The 12,496-nt window shown below is 31.4% G+C and overlaps 1 protein-coding gene across 1 annotated transcript; it reads left to right on the plus strand.

The window, feature by feature from the left end:
- Nucleotides 1-8,505: 8,505 nt before the first annotated feature.
- Nucleotides 8,506-10,614, plus strand: HELRODRAFT_176451 (hypothetical protein; the record flags this gene model as incomplete). The annotated part of the gene is made up of 3 exons (XM_009023815.1): nt 8,506-8,808; nt 9,893-9,952; nt 10,456-10,614. The coding sequence occupies 3 exons, from the start codon at nt 8,506-8,508 to the stop codon at nt 10,612-10,614; spliced, it is 522 nt and encodes a 173-aa protein (XP_009022063.1).
- Between the last annotated feature and the right edge of the window lie 1,882 nt (nt 10,615-12,496).

The raw sequence follows: 12,496 nt of genomic DNA on the forward strand, positions 1-12,496 counted from the left end.
TGATGATATTTTGAGATGATAATAGTGATGTTGACTATAAGACCAACTGATAATGATGATTGAATGTTGTTAATAAGTCATCCCCTATTTGTGCAACTCTGCTAGTTTGCACTGCTTCTATACTGCTGCTTTTCATTCATTTATTCATTTTCATTCAATAATTCATCCATTCAATCATTCATTCATATCTCATTCATCCATTCTTTCTTTCATTCATTAAATTTAATGGGTAATATTTAATCTTATTTATAAAGATTTGTTCATCTAATTTCATTAAATATTTCTGAAAATGTTTATACAAAATTAGATTTGATCTGTAGATATTTCGTTTTAAATTGTGTGGATTATAATTTGTAATTATTCCACAAACAATTTTTTCTTTGTTAAAATTTTATGTTTGAATTTTTTTTGGTTATTTTCAAACTTATAATAGGCGAAGTTAATACTAATCCTAATAAATACGAAGGGAAATTGGTCATGGAATGTAGTTTATGACAATTCATTTAAAAGAAGGCATTGTCATGTTAGTCACCTTCTTCAATATCTCTCATTTGCTTTCACATTTTCACATCCTCTCTCCATCTCCCTCTTTCTCTCTCTCTCTCTCTTTCTCTCTTTTTCTCCCTCGAATCTACTCTTTAAACTTGTCATCGTCTTACCTTCTGGCAAACAGGTAAAAGGTTGATGTCTAATTTGAAAGCGTGTTTGCCAATTTGAAGTTGGTTGTGGGGTTTGTTTGTCGTGCGTTGTTGTGTTATATTTTGTTTGGATGTGTGTCGTGTTATATATATATATATGGTTTTGGTGTGTAATGTGTTATATGGGTTGTTGTTTGCGTGTTATTCTATTCTATGTGGCGCCATTTTCAACCACCTTGTTTGTATATTTTTTCTTCTTTTTTTCAAATTCCTACACAGCAAATGGAAATATGTCTCGATGTGTGTGTGTGTGTGTGCGTGTGTGTGTGTGCGTGTGTGTGTGTGTGCGTGCTTTGTATCATATGTGTGTTGGTGTGTGTGTTGGTGTGTGTTTGTTTGTTGGTGTAAGTTTGTTTCTATCATATATATATACTTTGATATTGATTGATATGCGTTGCATGTTTCTTCTTTACTTATTCAAATTAGAAACCTTTTTTTTATGATTTGATTTCAACATCTTCTCACTGAAAAAATAAGTTAATTTTTAATTCGTTTGAAAGTTATTGTGGCATCATGAGGTCACGTGTAAATTAGAACAGGATATTTCTCGAATGTTTGTTTGACTAGGCTTGCTCTAATATCATTAAACTTACGTTTGAAATTTCTGAACAGCAACAGCAGTTTTCTAATTTGTTCAATAGCATTGGGATTGTTAGACATTAAAATAGGTTTTCAAGAGACAAGTTAATGGGAAACATCGTAACGCACTATGATACGGATGCGTTGATTTGCAGGTACCGTGTAACAATGTGGAAGTTTTGAGGAGTTTGGTCATATACACTGCAATTGATTGGTTAATTAACATGCCTGTGATGTTGATCTACTTAACCAAATATCATTAATTCTCATTCTCATTGATTATCTAATTCATTCATTCATTCACTCATTCATTCATTTTCATTCTTTCATTCATGTTCTACTTTCATTCTGTATTAATTTATTTTATCATCTTCTAATCATTTCCTAATCACCTTCACTTCCTTCATTAATATTCACGATAATGTGCGTGTGCTTGTGTGTGCGCGCGTGTGTGTATGGCCTTATTCTTATCATCATCATCATTTATTATTATTATTATTGTTGTTGTTGTTATTATTATTATTGCTTTATTTTTATTATTCTCAGTCTACCTGTCGTTTATAAAAACTTTAGCCATCATATTCAGTACATAAGCATGTTTCAAGTAGAGAAGTAGAGAGGTAAACACCCAGACACACACACACAAACACACACATACATACATACGCACGTACGTACATACATACACACACACACACGTAGCTTGTCCATGAACATGAGTATGCATTGCATGTCATGTTTGTTTGTCTCCTATTGTACACAAATTCAGGGGCACACAGACTCAGTCACTGTATAAAGAAGGTGATAGTAAGGGAGTGTGTGTGTGTGTGTGTGTGTGAGAGAGAGAGAGAGAGAGAGAGAGAGAGAGAGGAGGGGTGGTGTATAAGATCTATAAGATAATGTGCATGACATGACGTATGCATTTGTAATTGGTATGCTCACAGTCATACTTGTTAACGACCATATTATGATTAAAAATTGATTGTTAAATAGAGTTTCAGACACACGAGCGCGCACACACACACACACACACACACACACACATATATATATATATAGTAATGAGAATCTTATATATATATATATATTATATATATATATATATGGGTTCAGACTGTCGTATATAAAGTTATTGTCGTCATACCAATATATTCAGATTTACGGACGAGCTTATTACCGGTAAACTGCCCCCTTCCATGTTTTAATCATCATCCTGTTTTGATGCTGGAGTGTCCTTTCCAGTTCCAGTAATGGCCATAGTTTCAAGCCTGGGTAGACAGACTAGGTAAACTTTTACCCATGCAGCTGAGGGGCCCAAGGTAAGGACGAGGGTCAATGCAGTCTGGTTTCAGCTGACTCACAGGAGTTGCCGAAATTCACCAATATGGAGGTCATATACCTTAAGAACTCCGACTCCTGTTTTTTCAGTGTCAACTTCTGTAGCCTTTCCTTAAAAAGGTAATAGCAAGCGATGTTCCTTTTACAGAGGCTTTTCTCTGACCACTCTAACTTTGGCCAGCACAGAAGAAGATGCTGGCTCTTCGTATAATACATATGCATGCATACACAGCGTATATACATGATATGTGTCGTGTATACAAATATACACCTACACACACACTGACATAAAATATGCGTTCATGCACATACACACGTGCGTGCATGTATGCAAACAAACAGACAGACAGACTGAATAACTGGCTGGTACATGTGACATTTCAACTGAATGTTAAAGTTCATGATATATAAAATGGCTTGGTCGGTGATAGTGATGATGACTGTGCCTGTGGTTAAGAAAGTAATTTTGATGATGATGATCACGATCATGGTGATTAAGATGATGATGATGATGATGGTGATGATGATGATGATGATGATGGTGATGATGATGATGATGATGTTGGTTGTATGGACTTTGAGAATTAGTTAACAGCATTCATTCACGTGGGCCTAAAAATTAAAAAAAAACTTTCATTTGGTGTATCTTTTTAAATGCTAAATATTCGGAAAAAATCAATTATTTAACTATATATCAAATTGTTTTCAGGTTTTATATGCTTATATTTATTTTAAATGTTGAAAAATCTCTCTTTCTTTCACCCACTCACTCACTCATTCACTCACACACATTATTATTATTGTTGTTATTATTATTTTTATTATTATTATTAAGATGTTTTCTAGTTCTCACTTTAGTAATATAGATAGCTGCTTCTGAAAAGAATTATTTTAAACTTTTTTTTTCAAGTATCTGACTCATTTTAATTATTTGGCAGTTGATATAAATGCTGATAGCATGTATCATCTGTTTATTATCATTATCATATAAAAGTATCTCTTGTTGGTATCATTGTTTCTACTAAAAATATCCTAAATATTTGTAATAAATAATAAGAATAATAATAAATTAATCATGTCAAATATAAATTATAAATATGTAAAAATAATAATAATAATAGTTTCTTCATCTGTCATTTTCTGCATGCTAGTGCTCTACTCAATTAAGTTTTACAAGATGATTGATGGATGGATAAATGGATGGATAAATGGATGGATGGATGGATGTATGGATAGGCTTGTCTTTTATTAAAAGCAATTTCTGAAACTTTATGTTGGTTTTTGAGTGCAACAAAAATCGTAATAAGAACAATAACATCAACAATAACAACAACATCAACCACAGCAACCCTAATAGTAACAACAATTAGTGAACATTTAGTAACAATGTTATTAATAACAAGAGCTATTTAATGGTAACCGTTAGGAAAGTTGTAATTACGATAGTAATGACAACTATAACGATTGTAACAGCGACATTCTGCAACAAATTAAAAGATCAACAACAACATTAAAAATAACATTAAAAACAGCAATGTTAATAATTATTATTAATGTCAGCCCTATTGTTGTAGTGAAAGTAATTAATTAATAATTAAATAAATAAATAGATACATAATTGATTGATTGGTTAATTAATTAATTAACTAATTGACTAATTGGTATGCACCAGACTGGCAGAGTTGTAATTGTTTATATCATCTTCAGGGTTTGTTTTATTGTTAGAAAGTTTCTGTAGTTGTACTACTTGCTGAGTAATTACAAATAATAATTATCATAATTTATTCATATATCAATATTGTCAAACAATTGAGCAAGACATGAAAGCTCTAAATTTAAATGAAATGGATACAACTGATTGTCAAATTTGGCGCAAAAAGTTGATGGCAAAGGAAACAACGTCCTACCTCGGGGAACCGGGTCTCTGGACGCAAAACGAAGATTGATTGATTATCAATGTTATTATATTTATTATTATTTTTATCGTTATTATTATATAGGTAGGGTTATTGGGATTTGTCCAAATAGTTATTATGCTAAATAGATGTTGTTTGCATGCAAGCATGGCTTTCTAACCAGCAACTAGTAGCAAGTGAACAGTCATTGAAACTTGAAACTGAATGTTAGTGAAGGAACAACATGTTGACTCTGTGTGTGTGTGTGTGTGTGTGTGTGTTGTGTGTGTTGAATGCTTGATGAAGTGGGTTTGTTATGTGTGTGCGTGTGTGTGTGTGTGTGTGTCTGTTTGTTTTAAATGTATAAATAGATGGAGTGCGTGTGTGTGTGTACGTACGTATTTTGTATATATGAATAGATGGATGGATGGATGGATGGATGGATGGATGGATGGATGGATGGATGGATGGATGGATGGGTAGACAGTTAGATCACAGATGTAGTTGAACATATAACAAAAATAAATGGAAAATAATTAATTAAATAAATTAGTGAAGATTCTGTTTTAAATGTACATTGTTTCGAGATTTATTTTTTATTATATGTTTTCATCATTGATTGATATAATTGTGGGCAATGTTTGGCTTCAGAATTTCTGAAAGTTCTAAAATGTAAAAATGAATTGTTTCTGCTGATGTGCTTTTGTAGGTGTGTGCGTAAGAATGTGAAACAGGTAAGAAATGGAGGAGAGATAGAGAGTAGATGAGTAGACTGCTAAAGAGAGAGAAAGAGGAGAAAAGCAGAGAGAAGAGATAAGCAGAGAGAGAAAGAAAGAGAGTATTATACACTATGCATGTTGAAAGAAGTTAGAAAATGTCAACAGAGAAATGTTGATGGAAAGCCTGATGGCGGTTGTTGCATAGAAGCTGTTTTATCTTCCTCTCCAGGTGGCATTCAAAATGTTTGACCTCGGTATTAAATGCTAAGAATTCCTACTTGAGAATGAGGAAATAATATTACTGCTGTCACGATGTCATAATGATGTCATGGGATGGAGTCATGATGATTATTAAAAATATAATGCTAATTGATGCGACCTCGGGCGAGGTTTTTTTCCCAGTGCATTTGTTCTGCGTTGTTTTTTTTTTGAATTTATTGTATTATTTAAAAATTTGAACTTTTTCAGTTGTCAAGGTCTTTATATGTTGTATTGATTATCTGAAAGCCGCGGTTATACAAGTGTGTATGTGAACATGGAATGGAAACACGTTTGCAGATAAGATTGCAAGATTGCAATTGCAGACAAGCACGATCGTTTGACACATTAACACACACACACAGAGAGAAAGAGAGAGAGAGAGAGATGCGTTATCACACATTAACACTCTAACAATTTGAGAGTAATAAACCATTAGAAACTAAACTACATGCAAATGAGTGGTTATCGTTAGTTACATGCAGTTTGCTTGTTACCCGGGTGCATGTTAGCAGATAGTTTTTCTTTTCTTTTCTTTTGTTAACTTTTGTTATTTTTATGGTTTTTGTTGTTGTTTTCTGTTGCTTATTTTCAATTAATCTCCGGAATATCTTCTAACGAGGTTTGAGTTATCAAGTGGGGTCAAGTGGTTTTTAAATGCTTTCATTTCGCAATCTACTCTATGTACGTACAATCGCTTGTCTGCATGTTTTTATGCATTATCTACTGCATACAAATACAAAATACACGTAAGTTTTAGGTGCGTGTTTAGGTGTGTGTGTTTAGGTGTGTGTGTTTAGGTGTGTGTGTTTAGGTGTGTGTGTCTTAGTATGTTTTTATGTGTGAATCAATTAATGATGATTTGAGGATGTTTAATATTTTACTAATGCATTGATATAATGAAGTTTCTTTGCCTTGTTAAACCGGTAAGGTGTGGCAAGTTGTAGAAACAGTATTGTTTTGCTTTCATTGGCTGAAACTCAAGTTGATAACTTTCATTTTGGTGTCTGCCGTTAATATTAATATTTGGGGCTATTCGCTACCTTATAACTGACTTTATTTGACCCAATTTTATTTAGCTCATTCATTTCTTATCTTTTCTCCTCACCATTCCCATGACTACAAGCTGATTTTTAGTTTCTGTTTCGATTTTACATGAATACAAATTAACTTTCAATTTCTGTTACCGTTTAAACTGACTTTCGGTTTCTGTTTTGGTGATTTTACATTTCACATCGCACATTTCTTTTTAATCTACTTTTTTTTACTGAATACTCTTTCTCTTTTTTCTCTGATATTATTGTTTCGCTTAAAAGTGCTCCTAATGCTTCCTTCAGATCCTTACAATTCTGCTGACACAGAGTATTTCATTCAGAAATAATTTGATTATGTATAAAGTAATATTTAGTTTAACTTCATTTTTATCATCCACATTACAACTAATAAAATGTGTATGACCTTCTTGATAATGACGACGATGATGATGTGATTAGGTGATGATGAAGTTGTATTTCTATTGTATTTGAAGTTGTATTTCTATGATGAAGATGATGGATAGTATGTTATAATTTCATGCAATTTATAAAACATCAAGTCAGTCCGTGTTTTAGGACAAGCATGAATAAGGTTCACAAATTTTTTTATACAATTAATCAATTTTGAACCTGATATTTAACACGCGCGCGTGTGTGTGTTTGTGTGTGTGAGTGAGTGTGTCAGCATGTATGAGTGTATGAATATGGGTATGCGCGTGTGTATACGTATGTGTGTGTGAACAAGTAAATATAATTTGAAATAATTACAAATTCATATTCGATCTTGTTACATGCTGCACAGGCAGTCAAAGGTTCATATGCAGATTCACTTATTCTCATGCACACACACACACACGTACATACTTCACATAGACGCCATATCTTCTCGCACAAACACACAACTACTATATTTACATATACATACATTCGAAAGTTATCATTTTTCACATATGCGTGAAGTTTGATGCTTGTTTTTACAGAAATTCAAACACATTTTGTATACCCTAACACGCTCACACAGTACATTCGTATGTCAGATGGAAAAACAAACGCCCGCATTTGCATATTTTATGTGTAAATGTATGTTTGTAGTTCAAAGTTCAGGTTGTTGGTGCAAGCAAGCAAGTACATGCTCTTTCAGGTCACATTGAAGTTGAACTTTAACCCCGTAACCTCACTCGCTCATTTAATACATAAACAGCGGAGGCTTGTGCTTCAGTTATTTCTGTAGTTTAATGTTTAATATTAGTTTCTGCTGGTTAATATTCAATGCAAAATATTTAAAAATTATTTAATTGTAAATCGGCTATCTTTCTTGCTTCTGTTATTTCAAAACCTAATTAATTCATTAATTCATTCATTCATTCATTCATTAATTAATTAGTTAATATTCAATATTTATATATATATAATTAGTTTTATTTAAATAGTTTATTTTAAATATTTTACTTTAAAAGGGTTGTAATTCAGTTAACAATTTTTTAAATTATAGATTTCATTGTAATGAAATTTTAAATTAACGATGGAATGACATTCTCCCTGGTTTAACTCGAAACACTCCATTGCAACATCTGATATATGTAATTAATTTACATTAAATCTATACCGACGAATTCTTTGTGACAATTTTTGAGAAAGACTCGAAACTGCACCACAACAACATCGTCCTGCTCTTACGTCATCACCACATCGTTCGTTATCATTTCATGACGTCATTAATTACTACAAGCAGTGCAGATCATTAATTGTAGAATGTTACTAGAGTAGTTTAGTTGGTGCAGGCATTTTCCCTATAGAGTTACACTTGCAATCCCACTTTACATTCCTTCCTGCTAAGCAACCTGACTTTTATCAACGTCACGTTATGTTTGATTGACAACATAATTGAATAATAATTGAATGATAAAGTCGATTTAGAATTGTAAAAACGTTTTTGTAAAATTTATTCGCTTTGCTGCCATCAGAAGAAAATCTTCGGAATATAATGTTTAAAAGTCTGGCTAAAGAGAAGCACTACATAAAATCAGAATCAGTGTCCCCTTCCTCGTACGACACTAATGGTAGACATTTGAAGAATAATCTTGTGACAGTTGAGAACTCCAAACCGGAAGTCATCCACGTTGTAAACTCCTCTAATGCCACCAACAACAACAACAAGAGTAACTGTAGCGGTCAGGTTCTGAAGAATATTTCGTTGAATGATCTGCATTCAATTCAACTGCCTGTCAGTGTAGAAACAGATGGAAGTACAGAGATGGAGTTCAGTATCAACATGCCTCTAAATCTCGTTAGTATCATCGTCATTGTCATTACCCTCTAGTGATATATATATATATATATATATATATATATATATATATATATATATATAGTGATAGATATATATCATATATCGGTATCACGTGTGTCTTTAACAGCATCGTTGATACTTATTTGGTAACAATAACTTCTGTTGTGTGGTCCCGATGTTTGTTTCAGTATGCTTTTTTCTTGCCATTGTTTGCAACGTATATACTGCTGTACTATAACAAATGCCCAAAATTTCACTTTTTAAATTTTTTAACTTTTGCTCAACGTTGGATTTGTGATAATAAGGACCGTTTTTATTGGTCATTTCTACAAATTATTTCATATCATAATCGTCTACAAGTGGTTCTGACTGAATTTCACTCTTTACATTGCAGATATGATTTTTTTTGGACCAGTTGTGTTAAGAAAGCATATTGGCCTTCTATTCTTTTCTGGAACGTTTTTGAATATTTAATTAGATTTGTTGTTAGCTATAAAAAATATTGAAGCATTATCTTACTAAACTACGTAAGTTAAAAGAAATTTGTGAAATTTAAAAATTGACAGGAGACTGGCTGGTTTTGTTTTGTTGAAAGCGTTTTCATCTTTTTCAACTCATCAGAATTTATGAAATATTTTTTTTCGTCTTTTCTTATCTGCTGATCTACTAGCAAAGTTTTTAGAACTGCCTAGAAAAGTCGACCGAATCAAAATGATGCAAAATATAAACAATCAGGTAAATAAAGAGAAGAATTAAAAGGAGAATAAAGTTAACAGATCTTTTAAAAATAAGCAGGTAAGCTAAAACTATATATAAAAAAAAAACAATAAAAACACATACTTGACAAAGTGCCTAAATTGAGAATTTTAAAAAATGTTGAAAAACATAAGCTGGCAATTTTAGAATTAAATAGACTTTAATTATTTACATCAGATGATAAAATTGGCCAAAGTCCTATTACATTAAACAAAAAAATAGAATATAAAAGTAGCAGAGTTTTAAAGTGACATTTACTAAAGTTAGAGGAGTGTGTACTAAATATGAAAATATTTATATTTGTTTAAAATTATCATAATTAAAGTTTATTAATCGATGCAATTTTGGATTTTACAAAGAACTGATAGACATAAGAGTTGAGCAGGTAACTTCTAAAGATTTCTATTTGGAATTTTTACCATATTTTTGAAGAATGAAAGAGCGTGATTTAATATTGTTACTTGAAAAGTAACATACATTGAACTTAAGATAACAACGAAACCTACGAAAACTGTTATGAGATAAAACTGCAAATGCATGAAAATGCTACTTTAGTTTTGAATGGATTTAAAACTTCCAAGCAGCATAGGCTAAAACAACCAAAATACACAGGTCTTTAGTGTATATAGATGTGTGTGTGTGAACTTTGTCTGTACAAAACATACATACATCTATTTGTATATGTATTGTATTGTATATTTCATTATTCATTGGCTCATCAAAATATTTCGTATCTTTACATTCTGCTATTGTAACTCATAAATAAATTTGGAATGTTTTTTTATAATTTTGTTCAAAATAAGAATTTAATAAAAATTATTAATGTTGATTTATGTAACAGAGATTTTTAGATTTTAAAAAAGCTTGGAAATAAACACAACAATGCAGGCGAACCACAACAACATGCAGCAGAACCAGAAGTTAATAATGGCCAACTTACTCTCATCCACTTTGGCCAACCAGCTGAAGGAGATCAGTCAGAACAGAAACATCATGGACACACATTTTGATGTCGAAGCTAAATTAAAGGTAATTAAAAGTAATTAGTTAATTAATCGATCAGTTAATTCATTTATTTATTTAATAAAGTTTAAAATAATTTAAAAAATAAAATAGGTTCGTTCACCGAAACAATTAGTGTGATAAATTAATGTATTTTTTATTTTTATCATCTGATTTGGTATTTTTAATGATGGTGGACTTGATCAATTCAATTTGTTTTATTTTATAAGCGTGATGAATGTTAACCACGCTTGTGATGTTACTGTTGATTTACTATTTAAATGTGATGTTTTTTTTTAAGATTTTTGCAATGGTAAGACTTTGTAGGTGTTGTAGCATTCATCCAAATGTGTGGTGTGTTTTTGTGTGTATGTTGTGTGTATATGTGTATTTCGTTGTGTATTATTTAAGACCGTGCAGTGTTAAAGTTTACTCTGTTGTGTAATCTTGTCTGAAATTTGCGTTAAATACCTGCAATACTTAAGCACTTGACTGTAGCTCTTTCAAAGACCTAGCATTATCATAAACTACGAACTCAGACAAAATATGAAGAGAGGTTCATCTGATTTATGTAGCATAGGTAGGTTGAGATATGTGTTATATAGCAGAGAATTTAGAAACTCTCTTATTCATTTTTTTTCTTTCTTAATTTTTTGCCACTTGAAACAACAATGAACATGTTTACTTCTCTCTGCACAATTGACTTTTTATTGTTGTTGTCGTTGTTGTTGTTGCTGCTGCTTCTGCTGCTGCTTCTGCTGCTGCTGTTGTTGTTGTTGTTGTTGTTGTTGTTGTTGTTGTTGTTGTTGTTAACAAGTTTTTTTGGTTTCTCATATTCTCCATGTTAAAGTTGGCTTGTTGGCAAATAGAAAATCTTTCCTTTTTTTTTTCTATCTATATACAGATCTACTAACTGAACAGTTTCAATTCATTATGTATAAATTGCTCTATTTATTTTTACACCACTAATTAATTCTCTCAGACACATTTTAAAATATCAATAATCATTGCAAAATAATTTCTGCTAATTATATTTTATGGCAGTTAAAATAGCAGTCTAATAATAAATGTTATGTAAAATGTATTAGTCATAGCAATCTATGAATAAATGTTATGGAATATGTTAAAGTCAAGTTTTCATCTCATTAACATTGGATTGATCACAAGCAAATTGTCTGCTCAAATTACGCAGCCATAATAAAAGTTTATTTATTTAAAAAAATAAATGGAATATAAAATGCTGATTCTGAAATTTTATTAAAGTTGTTGAATTTTAATGCCTAAGTGAGGCTCATTGAAAAAGGTTTTGTTAATATGTAATCAGTATAGAATCAGCTGCACAGCTAGAAGACGTTCTGTAGAAAAAAAAATTTCAATGAATGTACGACGTAGTTGCTGTTTTTGCTTAAAATTAATTGTTCAATGGAAGGATTAGGAGAGGAAAAGTCAATTCTGGATTTTGTTTTTTCTTGTTTTTTTTTATCATCAAATTGATTTAATTTAGATATTGAATGAATGAACTGAGTCGTAAATAAACCTCGACTGTTTTGTTTTCTTTGGTTTTATTTAATTATAATATTTTCACCTTTTCGATACACTAATTTTTGATCGGTGGTTAAATTATCTATTGTGAGATATTATTAAATGAATGTGTGTGTGTGTGTGCGCGTGTGTATTTGTGAGGTGCACACTTACGCCTATGAAACTTGCGTAATTATGAAGAGTTTTCTGCTCCTTAAAATTATCAGTTGAAGACAAAAGTTGAAAACAACAACAACAATAATAATAAAAAGTCAATTCATTGGCTGATCTTTATTTCGTCTGAGGGAAAACATGGGGGGGAGGGAGAAAATTTTAACTGAAACAAATAATAATTATCTCCAAGGTTTGAGCTGTTCAATTATATATACAATCCACATCCCATTGA

This window comes from Helobdella robusta (assembly GCF_000326865.2).
Source record: "Helobdella robusta unplaced genomic scaffold HELROscaffold_38, whole genome shotgun sequence".
Lineage (NCBI taxonomy): Eukaryota > Metazoa > Annelida > Clitellata > Rhynchobdellida > Glossiphoniidae > Helobdella > Helobdella robusta.